The 21,410-nt window shown below is 57.3% G+C and overlaps 1 protein-coding gene across 1 annotated transcript; it reads right to left on the reverse strand.

The window, feature by feature from the left end:
* Window positions 1–729: 729 nt before the first annotated feature.
* Window positions 730–20,043, reverse strand: Mmp15 (matrix metallopeptidase 15). The gene is made up of 10 exons (XM_020164646.2): window positions 19,446–20,043; window positions 9,922–10,070; window positions 9,238–9,363; window positions 7,760–8,067; window positions 7,282–7,443; window positions 6,157–6,410; window positions 5,618–5,756; window positions 4,401–4,551; window positions 4,142–4,257; window positions 730–2,693 (listed from the first exon to the last, which is right to left on the reverse strand). Exons 1-10 carry the CDS (start codon window positions 19,584–19,586, stop codon window positions 2,251–2,253), a joined length of 1,989 nt encoding a protein of 662 aa, XP_020020235.1. The 5' UTR covers window positions 19,587–20,043; the 3' UTR covers window positions 730–2,250.
* Window positions 20,044–21,410: the final 1,367 nt, after the last annotated feature.

Genomic DNA, 21,410 nt, shown 5'->3' on the forward strand with positions numbered 1-21,410 from the left:
CATCTATCAATGAGTGATAGATGGGCCACGGGGAGAAGCAGCCCTAGGTGGGGTTGGGGCTGAGAACAAGGTGCTTCCCTGGGTCCTCCCACCTACAGAACCAAGGCTTTGCAGGCCATGTTCTAGATGAGCTCAGGGCTTTGTGGACCAGCAGTGCTAACTCTCAGCCAGCTCCTGCACAAAGAGAGGAAGGGGTGGGGGCCGGGGACCCAGACTGCTCGTGATTGGGGTGAGGCCCAGCCAAGGACCATATGGGCTTGGCCAGACCATGGACATGGCGTCTAAGGCAGACAGTGGCTCACCAGTGGCCCACATGACAGCTCTGGGCAGCTCCTTCAAACATGGTCCTGGTGCCCCCCTCACCTTCTGAGCACAGTATGTGTCAAGAACTTTTGGAACCAAAGTGGCCCCATTACCTAACCCTGGGCTCCTGTCCAGGCTGGGTCTCAGAAACCCAGAACCCTGTCTGGCTCAGTGGCCTGGCCTGGCTCTTCCTACTTGTTCTAAATTGGACCATCCTCTGCCCATTCCCAGCAGGCTGACCAGGTCCCCTGCTGCTCCCCCCCTCCCCCAAGCCTTGGTCTCCAGGGCCTGTTTTCCAAGGCCATTGGGAAGGACCCCCATTGAAGTGGGAACACAGTCTTCCCTGTGTTGAGGGTTGGACACAACCCCCTGCCACCTGCAGGCCCTTCCCGCTGTAGCCAAGGCCTCCTACAAACAAGGCCACACTCGCCGGCTGTTCATTTAATCAGTACAGATTACAGAACTAAACGGATGGGGTGGACACCATCCCTTCCCCCAGACCTTTCTCCAGTTCTGCAGAGGTGGTGTGGCAGAGAGCTGCTGGGCCCCTACTCAGTGCCAGGTGATTATACTGCCACTTTGGGAAATGTCCCAATGACCTCGGGAATCCTGGGTGGCACGCCCCAGGGCTCAGGAGAAACAGAGGGGACAGAGCCGGCACATGGTACCATTTCCCACTGCAGCCTCAGCTGCAGAGGAAGGGAGAATCCCTCCTGGCAGTCCTCAGGAGGAGAGGACTCCCAGGCCACAGTGGACATTTTTTTTTTCTTGCGATACTGGTGAACTCAGGGCTTACACCTTGAGCCACTCCACCAGCCCTATTTTTGTGATTGGTTTTTTTGAGAGGGTCTTGTGAACTATTTGCCCCAGCTGGCTTCGAACTGCAATTCACTTGATCTCTGCCTTCTGAGTGGCTAGGATTATAAGCGTGAGCCACTGGCACTCAGGATCACAGTGGACTTCTTTGGGGTTCCACAGTCTGTGTGAGGCATGAGCTGTTGGCCTCTTTCCACAAGTGTCCCTGGCAGGGATTGGGAACTGGGGGGGAGGAAGCCCTCATGCATGGTACATGGGCACCTGTCTGTGGACAGTGTGGACACTGACCAGCCCCAAGGGTCCAGACAACGGCAGTAGAAGCCAGAGGAAGGGGGACGGTCTAAGACCCCCAGGTGGGCGGTGTGAGTGGGAGTGGGTGGAATGAGGCCCAGGAAAGGAACAGCTGGTCACAGCTGAGAAGGAAGTCTGGTTGTGGCACAGTCAGAACTGTCATTGGGGAGGCCTCTGTAGGCTCCCTTTGGTCCTTGGTCAGGCAGGCCAGGGCCCCTTCTCCAGAAACAGAAGGAGGCATGGCCCAGAGGTGTGTGGGATTTGCAGCTGGCCAGGGTGGGCATGGGTTCACTGGCACAGGGACCAAGGTTGCTGGAATCTCTTAGTGGGACCGGGATGGAACCAAACCTCAAGGCAACTCAGAGGCCAGTAGACCGTTCTCTGGCTAGGGGTGGCCCCTGGGTGACAGACACTTCCTAAGGGAGACCTGGGAGGATGGAGTCCCAGATCAGCCCCTTCAAGGCAAACACAGACACTGTTATGCCCTGCGGCTCAGGCTGAGGTGGGGCCAGACCAGAAGAAGCTGCACAGTCCTGTGCATCTTCAGAGGTGGGTCTCTGTCCTTCTTCCTCCGGCTGTGGCCAAGCCACAGGTGATTCCCTGTCTAGAGCAGAACCACATTTAGAAAACTCTAAGCAGCACCCCTGCTCTGGTCAGAAAAGCAGAAACAAATGCTCAGTTAAGGTGCCAGAAAGAAAAAAGATACCTGGGCATAAATAAACAAGAAGGGCAGAGCTGAGAAGGGGAGGTGTGCGGCCGGGAGGGGCCCCAGGGCTGAGGGAGCCCCTGCCACCACCCTGAGCACCAGGTGAGGAGGAGGAGCAGTGGGTGCGGGCGGGGTCAGACCCACTCCTGCAAGGAGCGCTTGCAGTAGAGCAGCATGCGGGGCGCACCCTTGCGCTGCATCTGCACCACCGCGTAGGCCAGGCCCAGCACGCACAGCAGCAGCAGCAGGGGAACGAGCACCATGACTACGTTCATTGTCCGTGCCACCTCCTCCATCTGCACCACCACACGGCTGCCCCCATCCTTGTCCTTGTCCCTGTCCTCGTCGACCCCGCCACCGACATCAATGTCTGTGCTGTCACCATCTGCCCCAGGTTCTGCACCCCCGTCGGGGTTGAAGGGTGGACGGGCGACATCAGGCCACCGGGGTCCAGGTTCCACGTGCTCCTGGCAGCCCATGAAGTCCCGGAGGATGGACTTGGGGTAGCCGGGCTCCATCCGCAGGCGCTCGTTGTCAAATTTCCAGTATTTGGTGCCCTTATAGAAGTAGGTGTAGGCTGTGGGGACAAACAAGCCAGAGTGGCTTCAAGCCAGTCCCACCCGCTGGCCAGAGACCCTCAAAGAAGACCAGGCCCCAGCTTTAAGACACCCTCCGTGGGACTGGGAGTATACATAGCCCAATGACAGAACATAGCAAATGTGCCCAGCCCAGGGTTTGATCACCAGCACCAAAAACAAAAGCCAATAAAAAAATCAGATGTGGTAGTGCAAGCCTACAATTTCAGCTACTTGGGAGGCAGAGGGAAGAGGATTTCAAATTTGAGACCAGTGTGGGTGAAGTTAGTGGAGACCTTATTTCAGAAACAAAATAGGGCTGGCAGTGGGTTCAAGTAGTATAGAGTCCTTTCCTGGCCCCAAGTTCAAAACCCCAGTACCAACAAAACAACAAAAAAAGCCAAATGAAAACAAAGGTGCTCAGGCAAAGCTCAAGCGGTAGAGAACTTGCCAAGCAATTAAGAGACCCTGAGTTCAATTCCCAGTACTGCAAAACAAACAAAATACCCTCTTTCCCTATGCATTTTCAAATTTGCCACTTCCCATCTTACAGCATGGAGCCAGACTGTGGTTCAGAGGGGCCTGGGTCCAGGGAATGACTAGAATCTCATACACAGAAGGGCCTACAGCTTGTGGCTAGATCTTAGGACCAGCTCTATACTATCCAATAGGAGCTGTGTGACTGTGCAACCTTGAGCCTGCACGAACCTGGGGTGGAACTTGACACTGCCCTGGCCTGGTTTTCTGGCCTTGGGCATCTTGCCTGCTTCCCACTGATGTTGGGAAGGGTCAGGTTGGGAAGCAAGGGGTGAGTCTGCACCCTGCTGAGCACAGTGAGATGAGAGCAGCCAGAGTGACACACCCACACCCAAAAGCCTATGACCAGCCTGGCACTGGCAAAGGAAGCAGTCTTCCCTAAGCCAGCACCTCTACAACTAAGACTCAGGGCTAATGATTTCCTTAACTACATTAAAGACCCCACCAGAGAAATAAGAGTCACAACTCCCTGTCACTCAGTGATAATGACAGAGACCAGGACGCTCTTCTAGGCGGATAGGTGATGCTGCAGGGGGACCCTGTCTGCTACACTCTGGGCCAAGCCCACCTCCCAGGCTCAGGGCTCTGACAGTTGCTGAGCTGTGCTGGTGACAGGGTGGTCTCAGCTGCAGCTCGACACAGGTCACCCTGGGGTGGCAGCTGTATCCCACAATACAGCTTCCTGATTGTGGGGTGGAGACCTTTTGCTCAAGCTGTCTGGTTTAGTTTTTCTATCCATAAAAAGGTGGTGGTAACAAGGCAGGGGTGGGGGGGGTGGCGGGAGAGCAGGAGGTCATGCTCAGGAAGTCCCTAGCCCAGAAGCTGACATGGCTAGCTCTCCTAGACACAGCATTGCAGTGCCAGGGGACATCAGCAAGCCCTGTCTCCTGTGCCTGTAGGGCTGGCCTGGTACCTGCATCGTTGCTCAGGAAGGCACCTTTTGGGGAGGCGGGGATCCCCTGCCAGACACTGATGGGCTTGGGGTAGCCTGGGTCTCCATGCTGCGTCTCCTCGTTGAAGCGCCAGTACCTGTGACCAGAAGCATCAGGCTTATCGGCCCACTTTGGCCGGACTCATCCCCCACAGACAGTGAGCTCCTTCTGGGTAGGCTAGAGGGTGAGGGGGTCCTGGTTAGGGTCTTCTCCCTCTAAGGGAAGGGACGTACTGCTCACCTGTCCTCTTGGAAGAAGAAGGTGTGACCTGTGGGCTCCCACCAGATAGCTGTGTCAATGCGGTCATATGGGATACCCAGGCCATAGCTGGTCAGTGGCTGGGGGTAGCCAGGCTCCAGGTTGGCTTCTCGGAAGAGCCAGTAGCGGTCACCTGGGAGTAGGAAGTCGTGTGAGGATGGGCCTGGGCTGAGGGGTGTGTGGCAGGGGAAGTGGGGGGGGGGAGGAGGGGAAAGGGATGTGACACAGAATCCATTCACATGCACTGTTGCCCATCTCAACAAACACATGCACACAAAATCACACTCATCCAACAGCACACCACAAAACTCACCCGCACTCATACGCTGGGCACTCGCAGACACCTGTGACCCGCCCGCTCCCATGCACAAGTCAGATGCTCACCCACTATACATGGGCCTTTATTCCCAAGGGAACCCGCACCCCCCCCACCCAGTTCTGGCGCAGAGAGTGGATGGGGTCTCTACCTAGCCTGAGGCTGAGGGCTGTGCCTCTGGAGCACCTGAAGAGGCCTCATGGGGCACAGCCCAGAGCAACCTTGCTTTTAGAGTGAGCCCAGCTCTGTTTCCCTGCTTCCCTCTGCCCTGAGGCCGAGGCTAGAGGTGCTGGAGACTTAGCAGACTGCTGCCTGTCAAGGCCTTTGTCAGTAGGAATTCTACAGAATTTCTGCCCAGTGGGCCCAGAGACCGTGAGAATCCATTCTTCTCTGCTGCTGTTGTTTTTTGGCTTCATGAGACAAGGCCTCACCATGAAGGCTAGGCTGGCTTCAGGCTCATTATCCTCCTGCCTCAGCCTCCCCAGTCCTGGGATTCTTGGTGTGTACCGCCACACTGGACTGGGAACCCATTCGTAGGAGAACAAGTGGCAAGGATGGAAAGAAATGAGGCTTCTGCAGCATCTTCTACTGCAGAAGATGGACAGATACTTTCTCCAATCTGGGTAGCCTCTGGACTCCAGGGTCCAGGACCTGCTGAACCTGCCCCTCCCTGCCCCCGGGCTGCCACCCACCAGCCCTCACTGTGCTGCCTGTGCTCTCCACACCCCTAGGAGTTCCCTCTTCCCACAGTGAGCCCACAGTGAGGTCTCTGGATGAGACACGAGCTGCAGCCCTTCACCCTCCTCTTCCCTAGGGCCAGGTGGGTCAGATGTCAGGGCCTGAAGGCTGGCAGGCCCCTCGACCCACACCTCCCCCAGCTCACCTTTAAAAAAGACAAAACGCCCATCTTGGCGCTCATATGCAGCACTGATGTCACTGGGCAGACCACGCCAGAAGTGGCCAATGGGCATGGGATAGTTGTCTAGGACACGGTTGTGCCGAACTCGCCAGAACCAGCGACCCTGGGGGTGAGGGGAGCATGTTGGTAGGCAGCATATGAAAACTGCCTTGGCTGGGGAGGCCCTGTTCTCACACCACCCCTCCCTAGGCCAGGAAGGGTCGGGGTGGAGGGGGTCACTGAAGTGCCACACAATACTTGGAGAGCCAAGACAGCCCCTATGGAGAGAGGTGGGCTGGGGAGTGGGCACCTAGGCTTGCTGTGTGACCCTTCGAAAGTCCCTTGTCCACTTGGGCTGATTTCTTCCTGGTCTAGGGTCTGATGTCCCCCAGGGGCTGCTCAGAGCAGGGATGGCAGGGGTGCCCGAGCAGCCAGGCAAGAAAAACTCCTGGCAGGCTGGGTGGGAGCTCTCTTGCCAAGCCTGGGCTGGGGGTTGAGGGACGCACTGGAGGACAGGGCCAAACCTTGAACACGAACATCTCCCCTCGAAGCATGGCCACCGTGTCAAAGTTGCCATCACAAATGTTGGGGCCATATTGGTCGGGTCGATCTGTGGCTCGGGGTTGGGCTGGGGGGCCTGGTTTTGGGGGTCTCTCTGGCTTCCCACCCGGAGGTGGTGGCTGTGGGGGCCGGGGTGGTCGGTGGTCTGGTCTGCCTGGCCGCCGGGGTGTCACAGTGGGGAGAGGCTGGGTGGGCTGTGGCTGACCATCTGGGGAGCCTGTAGAGAAAGGAAGAGAGCAAGAAGCCAGAAAGCAGCTTTCCCAAACCAGCCCAGATGTCAAGTTCTCCTACCTAAGAACCTGCAGCCCCAGGGCTCTAACCTGGAGAGACCAGGGCCCAGCGGTAAGCCCACCCAGGTGAAGGTCCTATGTGTCCATATCAGCTCCCTCCCACATACCCGCCATCATCCTCAGGCAGACCTGGACCTCTTCTATAGGGTCTCCTCCTTGGCCTCCCCACTGGACCCAGGAGGCTCAGAGACACCAGAACACCTGCAGAGGCAGGAGCACAGCTCTGGTACAGCACCGTGTTCATCTGGTTACCAAGTTGTGATTTCTGGGGATGCAGCAAGTGCCCACCAGAGGGGGTGTCAGTGTGGGCACAGAGCCCTGATCTTCAGAACCAGCCCTCAGGAGACCTCACCACTGCAGGCTTCTGGGGTGGGGCCTGGGTAGGGTGTGGCACCTGCCTCAGAGTCACTAGGAAGTACTAAACCAGAAACATTCAGGGGAGGCCTGTCACAGGCTCAGGCCAGGAGCAGTGGTAGAGGAGATGGGACCCAGGACACCCTTGGTCTAGTAGGAATACTGCAAGGTTGAGGAGGAAAGGAAGATTCATTACCTGTGACCCCCTGAGAGCCACAGCCTAGAGTCACAGTGTGGGCTCGGGGTCATGAGGCATGGCAGGGGTCAGGCATGGCATTAGCCAGCCCTGGGTTTGATTTCCAACACCACCACTTACTGAAGGACCTGGGCAAGTCACTGATGCTGACTGGGCCTCAGTCTCCTTATGGCCAGAGCAGGGACAGGAGTAGTACCTGTCTCACAGGGCTGGGGGATGAGAGAAGGCCACCATTGACACTCACTCACCATAGAGCTGCTGGATACCCCGGAGGTCATCCTCAGGCAGCTGGAAGTTGTCGGTGTCCATCCACTGGTAGAATGGTGCCATGATGGCACTGGGGTTGCTTGAGTGCTCCAGCCCTAGTGCGTGGCCCAGTTCATGCACTGCCACCAAGAAAAGGCTGTTCCCTGTGAGGGGGCAGATGGCACAGTCATTTTGGGCCATCCCAGGTCCTCCTGGTGGAGACCATCAAAGGCCTGCTGCCCTTTCTTCTCTATGGATGAGGCTGAGCTGCTCTGACTTGTGGCCTCTAACTCAACAAACCTTTGCTTTCCCATCTTCCCTGGGTGGGACAAGAGACCAAGGTCAAGTGCAGGGCTCCAGAGACCTGAACAGAGGAAACTCTCCCCTCCCAGATCGGCAACTGCTGAACTTGCTCAGAGGGGCCATGCCCAGCTGAGGGGCCATGCCTGCCCTATCCCCACCCTAGCCAGCTGTCCTCACCATGCAGGTCAGTGCTGGAGAAGGTCCAAGGCTCATCTGCATCGAAATGGGTGTCCCCACCCAGGCCAGGGCCGGGAAAATAGGCATGGGCCAGAAAGCCACCTGTGCCATCAAATGGTGAGCTGTCGCCATGGAAGCCAGAGGCAAAGAGTACCATGATGTCAGCCTCTTTCTGCCGCCGCAGCCGAATGTCGTCATAGGGTACCTCCTGGAAGGTCAGAGGTGTGGCCTGCTCCCACACTCGGAAGGCCCTGCGCACGGCCTCCAGCGAATTGTACCAGCCCAGCTTCTCCGTGTAGTTCTGGATGCTGCAGGTGGGTGAGGAGATGAGTGGATGCAGGGCCCTTGGGCTACTGTCCACTGCAAGCACATCCCCAGTGAGCACATAAGGCTGTCACTGTCAACCATTACTTTGATGTGAATTAGAACTTGGTCAAACCCAGTAGTCAACTCGAAGACCACTAAATAAGTTTGCACTGTGGCACACAAGCTGGTTTTAAGTAAGAAAGCCAGGAAGTAAGCAAAATGGGGTGCAGATGGCTGAGGGTAAAGAAACATGTGACATCATTTAGAATGTTGACCCCAAGATCAGGCAGACCTGAGTTCAAGGCTTGGCTCTAACTTTATTTGTGGAACTTAGTCTCTGAATTTCAGTTTTATCATCTATTAAAATGCAGAAGTGGGGGGAGTTGTCTTCAGGGGTCGCTGAGGATTAAGTGAATTAACTCATGAAGGATGTAGCCCAAAGCCTGTGCCCAGTGAAGTGTGAGAAGGCCACTACTCTCATACAAATCAGACTGAGCTTCTGTGTGCTGGACAGATTCTAGGAAACGTGAGGGGGACTGGCTTCTTGGATCATAGGTTCATTCCAGGACCTAAGGTCTAAAGTGATCACAGGAGGAGCTGTTATTTTTTTATTTTTGAGACAGTCTCACTATATAACCCAAGTTTGCCTCAAACTCATGATCCAACTGCCTCAACCTCCCAAATGCTGGGATTACAGGTGTACATCACTGTGCCTGGCAAGAGCTGCTATTTCTTGGGAGATAGAGATTAGAGTAGGCTACAAAAGAATGAAGCAGGAAGGGAGCTCTTGGGGACCAACCATCTGGCTGGAGGCACACTTGGCTCAGAGGCTTTTTGCTCAAGAACTCAGCAGAAAGGAGAACACCTGTGACTTATGGCCTGATACTTGATGGATGCCTGAACACACACCTGGCCTTCCCCCAAGAGCATACTGGTGCAGAAGCCCATGGAGCCACACGGGAAGGTCAGGGCTACTGGGAGGGACCGGCAGAGGCAGCCAAAGGGTCCCAGCCTTCCCTGGAGAGAGGCAGCCTAGACTGCAGCTGGGCCCATCAGCATGGGAGCAGACAGGATGGCCTTGGATGGCCCCACGGGGTGGGCTGCTGGGACAGGAAACATGAGGCTCAGCCCCAAGAAGGGCAGGACAGCTCCTTGGGCAGCTGGGCCCCTACCTGAAGGTCAGGCGGTAGTTGCTCCACTTCCTCCCGGTGAGGGCATAGCGCTTCCGCCGCCGCAGGTTGGCTTTCACGCGCACCCCGAACTGGTCTGGCACCCCACAGCGGGGCCGCTTCATCCACCTGGGCCATGGGTGTGGAGGGGTGAACTCCGAGCCTCCCCAGCATACCACACCAGCCTTACTGCCTCATCCAGGCAGTCACCTCCTGCCTCCCAAGGATCCCTCACAGGGATGTGACCCAGATGGGGAAGATGCTCAACTGTGATTTCTAGTCCTGAAACGATCCTGTTCTAGAAGACCAAGGTGAGAAGGGAGCCCTTCTCACCAGTGTCCCCCAAGCGTGGGAGGGGGGGCTTGTGAAGCCTCCTGTCCTTGGTGTGTCATACTCTGTGCCTCTCAAGGTCCTGTCATCTCCGTTAGAGTCAGAGCAAGGCTCAGCTAGGAGGTCCTGGCCAGGGTTGTGTTTTGTGCCTCACCTCCCGTTCCTATGCCTGTGGCAGACATCACTAATCAATCACTAAGCGCTTGCTTCCAAGCCTGGATTCCTCCTCTGGGGCTTTCTTAACACAGGCTTTGGGCAGCCATCAAAGCAAATCATTTCCTCATCTAGGCTTCTGTTTTCTGGAAACTCCACATGCTGTGGGGTGTGGGTGGGGGGGGGGTCACTGGAGGGACTCACGCCTTGGTCTCTTCATCGAGCACACCCGTGACGGGGATCCCATAGAAGCGCTGCATCTCTGAGAGGGCAGAGGCCAGGATCTGGGCAGAGCGCATGGTAGACATGTGGCGGCTGGGCTGGGGCAGGTAGCCATAGAGACGAAGCCAGTTCTGCAAAGAAACATGATGGTGTCAGCCAGTCCTGGCCCTCATACCTCCACACGTGCACAGCCTGCCCCAGTCACCGTACCACCTCCCCATCAGCTTGGAGGAGATGTCATGGACTCCCGCCTGTGACCATGTGAGCCTCTGCACAGACCTTCCCTGTCTGTTCTCACCCAAGAGAAAACAAAAGGCCTTGACAAGTTGGGTCCACTCAATTCTCTGCTTAGAACCCTCAAGACTTCCCAGTTCAGTGGAAAAGCCCTTTCTTCCAGGAGCTGCGAGGCTCCCCACGACCTGACCCCACATTAGTTCTCTAACCTCACTGCTACCCTCACTCCTACCATCCATCTGCCCAGCAGGCTCCAGCCTCAGGGCCTTTGCACTTGCTGTTTCTGTTGCTTGACTTGCTCTAACCCCCAGGCATTACTGGTGCAGCTTACATCCTCATTTCCTTCAGGACTCTGCTTCAGCATTGCCTTATGGGAGTAGTGACCTCTGACACCATTATGTAGAAAGGGTGCTGCTGGCTGTACCCTGTACTCCCCTCACCCCCACCTGTACTTATCACCGTCTGACATGCTACATGCTTCACTTAGGCTATTATCGTCCCTCTTCCCCATTTGGACAAAGCTGTGTCCATGAGGACAGTATATAGTAGTGACCTTGGTCACTACACTGGGCCCTCCAGGGTGGGTCCTTACTGCTCTAAGCAGCCTGCTAGGGATTCTCTAGGGTTCAGAATCTCTGCAGGCCTCACCAAGTAGGGAAACTAGCCCCATGACATTGCGCCCAGAAGACCCTAGCACTCCCAAGAGGAGGAAGATAGGCTCAGGCGGCCGCTCAGGCCCAAGAGGATGTGACAAGAGCCTGAGGTCAGTCCTGGCTCTGCCACTGGCTCTTTGTTGTCTCTGGGCCTCAGCTTCTCTCTGCAAAATGGGAACACTGGGGCCATTAAGGTGAGATCTGAGGGACCCAGCATCCAACACACAATGGGCATACTCGTTCCCTTCTAGAGCTTGCGGGGCAAATCTCATCCATCTGTCCATCCACTAGTCAGTGTGTCCATCCATCCTCTCACCCAATCATCCTGTGTTTCTGAGTATCCTGTCTATGTTAGGCACGGGGTCAGCCAGGGGCTATGGGGTACGTGGTCTTGCCCTCCAGGGCCCACCCACAGGGAAGATTTCACACTTATCAGCCCTAATGAGCCTAATGAGTCTGAGTAATGGTGAGAAAGGCAGCTCAGCCCTGCCCACCCCATACCCCCCAGGCTGAGAAAGCATTGTGGCCATAATGGGAGGTGGTAAGCAGAAGCCAGGGGCTGCCATGGGCCTTAGCCATGCCAGTGTGTCCTGCCCACCTTTCCTTGCCCATCTGAGTGACTCTGGAAAGGGAGGGCTCTACACTGAGGGCCCTGAGGCAGGAAAGAAGATGGACGTGTGGCTACGTGTTGGTTGGCCCTGCCTGTGCCCACACATTTGCCTGCCAACAGTGCTCAGTTCAGGTCCTTGGGTGACTGCTCCCTCTACGCCACCTGCTTACCCATGGATCCCAGCTTAGCCTTGCCCAGGCTTGATGAGCAGACAGAGGCTGAGCCAGTCACTGGCTGAGTGTGCAACCACCACTCTGAGGCCTCTTGAGGCCCAGGAAGCAGGCACAGCAGTTCTGGGAAGACAGAGACAGGCAAGGATGGCCTGGCCACACCTCCTTGCGCCTCAGCCCTTGGTCAGTAAGAGGAGGCTGACTGAGGGCCTGTGAATTTCTGCAAGGATTGATTACATGGGAAAGGGCCTCATAAATGTACAAATGACAGAAACCAGGGCCTGTCTCATTGTCCCTGGGCCTGCCTCCACCAACAATGCTGAAAGGCCTAGGCTCCCATGGGGGTGGGGTGCAGGGCAGCTGGGGAGGCAGGAGCAGCCCCAGCCCTTCCACCCTGCTCTTGTCCTGTGGTCCAGGTCTCCCCTTGGCTCTGTCAGCTGCTGGCCATGCCCTTCTTAGCATGAAACCCCCAAGAGCCCCTATGATGGGGCGGCAGGTCCATCTCTCTCATGGACACAGGTTTCCTGAGGATGTGTGCAGAGGGCAGTGGGCACCGCCAAAAGGTATCAAACAAGGTTAGGGGTTTGGCTGCTGACAGATGAGGGCACCTCTACAGCATCTATTTGCATAAGGTAAAAATATCTCCAGAATGCAATCACAGGCCAGCAAGGGGCTGATTAGCCCTGCCGCAGAGCAACAGGAGGAGGGGAGGCTCAGGCAGGGGTGGGATCCAGAGCAGGGGAGGAGGAGGGGAGGGGAGCTGGCCCGTCTGCAGTGAAGAGCCCCAGAGACAAGCAGAGGGGAATCCTTCAATTGTAGGGCCTGCTCAGGGACATCAGGACCATCCTCCTTAACACAGACAAGTACCCTGAGTCTCCAGGAAATAGGAGCTTCCATATTCTTATCAGCCTGGCTGGGAATCCTCAGCCTGCTGGTGACCAATGCCTTGCAACCACTGCTGGGGTGAAGAGTTAGAGGCCGAGAACAAGTGGCACCCCTTTGGGGTGGGGTTCAGAGGGTGGGGGGCAAGTAGAATGTTGGCCTTGACACAGCCCAGTGCAGCATCCAATGACAGCGCAAAGCTTGACTCTGGCAAACGTGCTCTGGCTGAACGCGAAGTGCCAATAAACCTGCCAGCAGACGCCACCATAGGGCTGTGGGCTTCTTCCCTTCCCAGTGTCAGGAGGGAATTTCCTACCACCCTATTGTGCTAAACATAACAGGCTCAAAAGGCGAGACCACGCTGGGGGCAAGACAGCTAGGAGGGAGGAGGTGAGGGGAGGGCAGCACACAGGTGCATAGCAGGCATTGCTGTCTCCTGGTGAGGGGGGATGAGGGGGGCAGCCTGCCCAGCTTAATGAGGTGCTTTGCTGCTACAGAGCAAAGGGCAGGACTGACCCCCAAGGTTGTAACTGTCTAGTCCCAAAGTGGGGGAGGGCTGTGTTTGGCCTCCCCTGCTCCTGCTGGTGACTGCAAAAACTGTTCCTTATACAAGGTGCCTCCTTTTCCTCTCTGTCACCCAGAGTCTCATAGCAAGGTGAACTATGCAGGTGAAGCTTTGTTTCTCAGGTGGGGAAGCTGAGGCTCAGGGAGGTCAGTAAGGAGCAGAGTAGAAGGAAAACCTGAACCAAGATCCATTGCCCCCTCCTTGAGGGCCACTGTCTAAGGAGAAGATGGGAGGTCCCTCTCTCCTGCAGGCCAGGGTAGGCTGCTGGAGACTTAGGATGGGGGTGGGGGGGGTGTCTCTCAACCATTTCTTCCTTGAGCTCCAGACCCCATCTAACAAGTGGTTGACCCCAGGCAAAAAGCCTAGGGCACCAGGAGTGACAAGGGGAATTCCTGGCTATAAATGCAGCCTGTGGGAATCTGGGTGGGCCTTCCCATCCATTCTCACCCACTCCTTTTAATGTCACCACCACCCCTGAAAGGTAAATATGAACCATTCCCATTATACAGACAGCAAGGTCCAGAGAGGGTGAGTTGCCCACCCAGAGTCACACAGCTGATATGAACTAGAACTGGGCCTGTCAGCCCAGGCTGTTTCTGAAGTGCCACCAGCTCCTCTTGGCTAAGGTGGGGACACTGGGCTCTGGCCCTTCTCAGGAACAGTGTCCAGAACAGCACTGGGAGAGGTTACCCAGTCCTCTCTGGCTGGGTCTGGGCACTGAGCCATGCTGGCCCTCCCCTAGGACTGCTGAGATAGTATGGACGCAGGCCTGCGGGAGGGGAAGACACCACCAGATCAATACTGTGCTGGAAATGGCTGTGGGGTGGGCAGGGAGCTAGAGCCTGCCACCACAGCCAGCTCCTCCAGCTCAGTCCCCTCCTATAGGGCCCTTATCAGGCCCTGGGTGATAAGCTGGGCTCTGTCTCTCACCAGAGCTCTCCCTGCAATCTGAGGAGCCAGGCACAAAAGGAGTCTTGTCAGGGCCACCAGCGATGGTCCAGCCACTAGATCTTTCATGGTCTTATGAGGTCCTTACTCGCAGTGATTTGTACCCCACACTCTGCTACTGAGGGCTCCTGGGAGCTAGCCAAGGCGCTGCGTGCCCCGTGCCCCGTAGTGCTAGAGACAGAGCAGGGGCAGAATGGAGTCAGTCTTGGGACAGCCGGAGTCTGTGCAAGAGGCAGAATAGGCAGGGCCCAGTTTCAGGCTGGAAAGGACTTCCAAGGCCATCGAGGCCAGCTTCCTCCCTGAGGCCTCCAGGGACCATCCAAGGACTCATCCAGCTTGCACCCCCACAGAGATGGCCAAGCAGAACTCATCCCTGAGGCCATGCAGGATAGGGCTAAGAGCTCAAATGACAACAAGGCCCAAGGCTAGCTGACCAGGCCATCCATCCTTGGTGGCAGCATGGTCCATGTTTAAGCCACTCTAGAACACATGTGCTTATTTGGGGCCTAAACCTGCCTCCCACTATGGGTCTTAAAAGAGTTGCCGGTGGGGACTGGGACTGGGTGGTGGGGGATGTCCAGTCAGGGGAAGCAGGAAGGAGGCAGCCGCCCAGCCCACCCCCGCAGGCCTTAACCTGAAGGAAAACAATAAGGTCTTTTGGCCAGTGGGCGGGCAGGGGTGGTGCAAGAAGAGGCCTTTTGTTTGCCAGGAGTTTCGAGGTTGGCTGGGGACCAGGCAGTGCGGCTTTACCTGCCCCTCCCTCCCAGGTGATGTCTCCTAATGGGACAGCCCATGGGGCAGGGCCTGGGTGTTGGTGGGTGGGGCCTGGGCTCTCACTGCTCAGGCAGTTCTAGCCCCACCCCTTAAACCTTTCCATCTGGCTCCAGCCCAACAGGCTCCTGCCAGCACTAGGCAGAAGTGGCTCTGACCTGCAGCCTAGCGCAGGGAGCTCTGACTCCAAGACAGATTGATCTGGATTCAAATCGCAGCTCTGCAGTCCCTGACTATGAAACTGGGATACCTTCTCTCAACTGGAGGGCTGTTTCCTCCCATCTAAATGGAGAAATGTAGCCCCTACAGGACAAAGGCCTCACAGAACCCCCTTGGCTATGAGAATTAGCATGGTGAAAGGTCATCGGAAATGCAGAAGCCTCTCTGAGCCCACTGTGTATGGCACTCAGAGTCTTGCAAGGAAATACAACACATTTCCCCAGGAACTGCATTAGGTAGAGACTGTTGATATTCCCGTTTTACAGATAGGAAAACTGAGGCTGGAACAGGATCAATGACTGCCAAGTGAAAATGCCACTTGCTTCTCACAGTCACTAGTTTTGTCACTATTTGGCATGTGCTTCCTATGTACCAGGTGACATGCTTGAAGGTGCTGGATATGGAGCTGGGGTCCCAGGAGAGTGGACCCAGATCCTACCCTCCAGGCATCACAGATCTGGCAGTTCAAGCATCTCCAAGGGCTGCCTCATGGCTGGTACTCAGGTTCTGATCCATCTATCCAGACCTATCCTATCCTGACCCCAAGGTCAGGTCAGGTCTTCCTGCTCATTTCTTCCTGTTCCCTCAAGGGGAATGGGGTCTGGTAAGAGGCATCCTGCTTTGTCCTTCTGAGCCAGGCCCAGCTCATACCTCTGCAAAATCTATGTCACCTCCTGCTGCAAAATCTATGTCACCTCCTTAAGAGGGCCTATTGCCATGGCCAATGGTCTCTAAGCATCCCCAGAACCCATTGCCTTCTGGGAAGCATCCCCAAGGAGCCCTATTTCCCCAGGCCTCAGGGGGGCTTGTCCACTGTGTCTCAGGCCTTGAGTGTATAGCTACCTTCAGGATCTCAGGTTCCAACATTTATCTGTGCGCTCTCCCAGGATACCCTTTTATAGCGAAGAGCCATCTGGAGTGTCCCCAACCCCTCTCTGCTTCTGTTGACTCAGAGTGTACATTGTCACACCCAGACAAGGCTGGCCATGGGGTTTGCCCCGCCTGAGTTCAAGCACTTACGTCTCACTTGGGACGGCACTGAAGATGCCAACTTTGGTCTGATCTAAGAAGCACTAACACCCCACAGTGACCACCATAGCCAGCCTCAGGCATGAGCCAGCTGGGCAGAAGCGGCAATGGCAGGGAATAATGGATCAGGCAACAAAAGGGGCATGGAGGGCAGCCATAACCAAGTGCTTTACAGGGAGGGGCTTTTCTATGCCCACAGCACTGCTGTTCTGAGCTGGCACCAGTTAGCTTTGGAGGAAGTCTTCATTGGGGGAGGGTCTGAATGTGTTTACACATGGCTTCCTGCCCACATTCATGGATGTCTCCCTCTTCCTTGGGGTGGGGCAGAGGAAGGTGTTTGTGTCCAGGGCTCACAAAGAACAGGTCAGGCCCATATGCTGCTCAGAGGAGCACAAAGGAGGTGGCTGGTGCATGAGGAGGGAGAGGGGAAAGGGCAGCCCAGGACATGGCAAGGGCTGTAGTAAACGCCAAGGTCCCATCAAATTCCAGTCCCCAGCTGGCACCACACCAGTTTTCCATGGGCCTTAACAGAGCATCTGGAGAGGAGCAGTGTGTTAGCAAAGAGAAGCAGGTGGGGAGGAAGGGAGAAGATTCAGTCTCTGTGGGTTCCCACAGACATGAACTCCCCTTTTCCTCAAGGGTGGGCACAGGAATCTCCACAGTTTCTGCTCTATAGTTGAGAGTATTGATACTAGGGGCCAGGGAGGCCACCAGGGGCCAGTAATGAAATGGGAGTAGAGATGAACACATGGAAGACATGACGCTGTGGCTCTCCATTCAGACCTGAGGTCAAAATGAGAACTCACAGTGACCTCATGCCTCTTTCACTCATCCTGCTAATGGCCAGGTAGAGGCAGGAAGACACTTGGGTCTGTTCAGGGAAGGTGGGTGTGTCATGCCTTTGTGGTGGTGGCACCACACCTGTGAACTCTGGCATCCTGAGTCACCTCCACAGGGCGGACTGAGAGCCTGAAGTTGTGCCTAGGGGGCAGGGAAAGAAACAGAGCTTCTCTGATGAAAACCAAAGGCATTTAAGTGGGTCAGGCACTGTAGGCAGAACAGGAGGACAGAGACTCAATGCGGGAGGGGGCAGGCTAGAATCTCTGACCATTTGGCCCTGAGCTACAGCTGGTACCTCAGCCAGGTGGACTCCAGAACACAGTGGCTGGAAACTGGGACCTGACATCCAGGGAGGGTGTGGGAGCAGACTCAGTGGTGGCTTCTCTAGGATGGAGCCTGGTGGATGCAGGTGTGCTGGCTCCTAGCATAGCACTGACCATCCTCCCTGATTCCTTAGCCTGGTGAATTCCTGTGGCTTTGACCCTGAGAGGGTGAAAGGGAGGGGAGAGGGGTTGGCTTTGGTTAAGCTGCCAAGGTGCTCCGAGGTGGTCCCAGCCATGAGCTGACCAGAGGTCAGCTGTGGCCACTCTGGGGTGAGGCCCAGAGCCCTTCTCCAAGGGGGGGGGGGCGGGGGGGGGCTTGTACCTCTGGACATGGTACAAGCTGGGCCCAGGAGTCTCTGAGCAGACAGCCTGGCCGCTAAAGCCACTGGATGTTTGGGCTTAGATCTGGCCAGAACTGATGGGACCCAGGAACAGCCTGCACCCCAAAGCTAACTCTGGGAGCTAGGGCAGCTTACCCATCTCCAGTCCTCTACCCAGGCCCAACCCAGGCCATCTCCCAGGAGTGAGGCTGTGCACATCAGAATCCCCAGCCAGGGCCATTACAGGTTTAGCATCATGGCCTATGGACACAATGCAGTCAGGACTCACATCAGGAGATGCTGAGCTGTGGGTACCCCCTCAGCTAAGGAAAGGTGGGGGTGCTAGAATTTCAGAAGCCAATGAAAGAACAGGAAGTGCCTTAAACCATAGATTCCAGCGCACCAGTTTCTAGTCCTCTAGAGGCCCACTCACAATGCAAGGCCACCAATTCCAGCTTGGTCCCATGGCTCCCATATGGACATGCCATCCCTAAGTAGATTACCAACTTCTTAAGGATGAACTTGTTACTTGAAATTCTTTGGTGCTGCACTCCAGTGGCAGATGGTCCCCACAGCCCTTTCTACTCAGTACCCGAGTCACAGGCAATGGGATCCACACCAGCAGGAGCCCCTTACAAGCCTCTGGCGGCTGCCTGGGTGAATAGTGGGGGTGGGAGGCAAGCTGGGTTCGGGCTGGGCTCCCTGAAGCTTTCCCTGGCCTTGTCTAGGAGGGAGGGCAGAGCAGGTGGGAAGCTGGTTGGGAGGTGAAACTGGAGCCTGGGAGGAATTCCCTGCCCCGTCCTCCAGGCTTTTATTAAAGCAGGGCGGGGAAGGGGCAGGCTTCTATCGGAAAAATCTTCCAGGCCTACGGGGGAGGTGGGGAAGCCGGGGAGGCCTGGGAGAGAGCACCCGCCAGGCTGCAAATAGAAACAACGCTCACACTTGCTGGGCCCGAAGCGGGGGCAGCCCAAGGGCACCCAGGTCGGAGCTTACCGGGGCCCAAGCGCAGAAGTGGCTCCAAGGTAGCCCTCTTATCTCCTGGGCAGGGAGCAGGGTCTCAGAAAGTCGGGGATGAACAGACCTTGCTTTTGCCCGGAGGCAACGGAGCTAGCACTGGGAGACCCCCCCTCACGCTGCCCCCGAACCGGAGGCGCTGGCCAGATTCCGCTCCTTGTCGGGAGACCGCGCCTGCTCACTCCTCCACCCCAACCAATCCAGAGAGCTGCCCGCGTTGGGACGTCAGACGGACTTCCAAAGAAAAGAAGAGTGAAGTCTATCCTCTCCCACCCCGGCCTCGGCGTAGGGAAACTAGTGGGAACAAGTGTCAGGAAGTGACAGGGTCTCTCACTCTGACCCCTCCCGGGCGCGGGGAGGCTTCCGCGCAAGAATACAAAAAAATCGCTAAAGCGCCTCTGCAATCCGAGTCTGCTACCTCGGCTGATCGCACCCTCCCCCCATCCTGATTAGCTGTGGGACGCAAGGTGTCACCTAGACTAGAGGCTACCTAAGCAAGAACGCTGCCCAACTCCTGCCTCGCCCGAGCGCCCCGGGTCCCAGCAGACCCCTCCCCACTCGCAAAGATCGCCGCGGCGCAACAGTCGGGCTCTCGAGGAATCGGCTGCCTGAGATGGGAAGGAAGGACCGGAGGCAAGGGATGGGGCGGCGGAAGCGGCTCCTGGGATTCAGGCTGTGGAGCGAGTCAGTGCCCAGGCAGCTGCAGGGTGGAGGGCGGGCGCGATCCCCATGCCCTCCAGGGTTTGGAAAGAGGTGAGCTGCAGAGGGCGAGCGGAGAGGGGAGCCTGCCAGCTATTCTTTTTTCCCAGTCCCTCATCGAGCCAGCTCAACCCCCACCCCGAACACTTCCCTCCTCCAGACCCCTGGCTGCGGGCGTGGCTCCCCTCCCTCAGTCCCCCGGCGAAGGGGCAGGGTAGGGGGTTCTTACCTCGGCATGGACTTCTGCGTCCTCGGCCGCAGCCCCACGGCCCAGGCAGCCCAGAAGCAGTAGTAGCAGCGGCAGCAGCCGGGGCGGAGTCCCCGCCTCCCGGCTGCCAGTCCAGCCGGGCGCGCTCCGATCGCTGCCCATGCTCTCGGCTCCCTGCCGGGAATGGAGCGCTGCAGGCGGTGCTCACTCGCTCGCCGGCACCGAGTCCCCGTGCACGGCTGGGCAACTTGCGACGCTCCCTGGCTCCCGGCCCGGGGGAAGGGGGGGTGGCGCGAGACGGACCTCTGGCTGCGGGTCCCTGCCGGAGCCGCTTAGGTCCCCTCGGCAAGTTCCCAAGCCGGCAGGGCAGGTCCGGGGGCGCCGAGCCCGCCAGCGGGAGAGGGGGCCGGCCCGAGCTGCCCGCCGCAGAGTCCTGCAGCCTCGGCGCGCAGCGCCCGGCCGGGCTCCCGGGAGCAGCGCAAGTCCCGAGCCTTTGTCTGGCTCAGCGCTCCGGCCGCCCGGTCCCGCGGCGCCCCCTGCGCGCCCCGCTCCCTCTGTCCATGCCCAGGGCCGGGCGCTGCCCAGAGCGCACGCCTCTCGCCAAGGGACTCTTGGCGCCCAATCGGGCCCGGGTCCCCAGACAGTCCTAGGAGGAGTGCAGGGGACCGGTCCGAGCGAGCGAGCGAGCCAGGGAGCAGGCTCTAGACGTCCCCGGTGAGTTCGGCGTGGCTCCTGGCGCTCCCAAGCCCTCCTCCTCGCGCGCTGCAGCGAGGCCGCTCTTAAAGGGCCAGTGTGCTCCCAGCGCCCGGACTCCGGAGGGCGGGGGATGGGGGCGGTACCCTAACCAGAGTCATCCTAGTAGCAGGTGCCAGCAGTGATGCCCCAGCAGGTAGGTGGCCCTTTTTCTCTTCCCTGGTGGTAGGCAACGCCCACCCTAGCCCGCACCGTGTCACTCCCATCCCTGCTTCGGGGGAGCGGGGGTGACCCCCTCCGTACTTGACCCCACTGGGAGGTAGGGCGCAGGGAAAGAGTAGTTCCCCTGCTTGGGAAGAATGAAGATTCCTCTCACCCGATGGTTGGGGAATGGAAGACACTGGAGCAGAAGTGGACGGGAAGGAGGACTGGGGAAGGGTCCCAAGTGCCCTGTTTTAACCTTTAAAAACAAAAAGCAAAAACAAAACAAAAACTTCTGGAAGTTGGTTGGCCCGAGGCCCCCTTTTCAAAAGCTCTACCGTGTCCTAGGTCCTTTTGACCCTTCAGTAACTTCACTCCGGCGCAAAGTGAGGGTTTGGGCGCAGGGCGGCGGACAGAGTGCAGGTTTAGGAGGGACGAGGTTCTGTGCCTGCGTCCCCACTTCCCTGCCTCATATGAGGATGTGGAAATTTACTTAATCTTTCTGAGCCTCCATGTCTTATCTGGAACGTGGGGCAAAGAGGGTTTGGGTAAGGAGTCTGGTTCCTGGTCTGCAAATATTAGGTTTCCAAGGAGAAGCCAGCCCCTACTTGGCTGGCAAGTGAAGTGCGACAATACGGTCGGAGGGTCGGCAAACCTTCCCATGGATCTTAAAGTGCCAGATTTAATTCGATTCCAGGAGCTTTCGAGATCCGGTGGGTATGGATGTCGGAGGCCAGAGCTACGGGGCCTGGGTCAAAAGCCCGCCGAGACTGAGCGTGCAGACCAAGGGCAGCCATGGCGCTACCGACTCGGGCGCTGGGTCGCTAGGTGAAGGTCACCAGCGGGCGCTAAATCAGGAGGCGGAGACTTCGCCTGCTCTCTACGGACCCGGAAATGGGAGCTTTCTTTACCTGAGGGCGAGATTCCCTAGAGGAGAGCGTCAGGACGTCCCCAACCCGCCCTACCTCCCGGAAATCGGAGACCAGGCCACACCAATGGCCTGTTGGAGCCTCGTGCTAGGTGAAGAAAAGCACCAATGGTAGACATTACCTGATGCCTGGATACATCTTCCTAGGGAAAGGAAGTTGGGGT

This window comes from Castor canadensis, chromosome 15 (genome assembly GCF_047511655.1).
Source record: "Castor canadensis chromosome 15, mCasCan1.hap1v2, whole genome shotgun sequence".
Taxonomy (NCBI): Eukaryota; Metazoa; Chordata; class Mammalia; order Rodentia; family Castoridae; genus Castor; species Castor canadensis.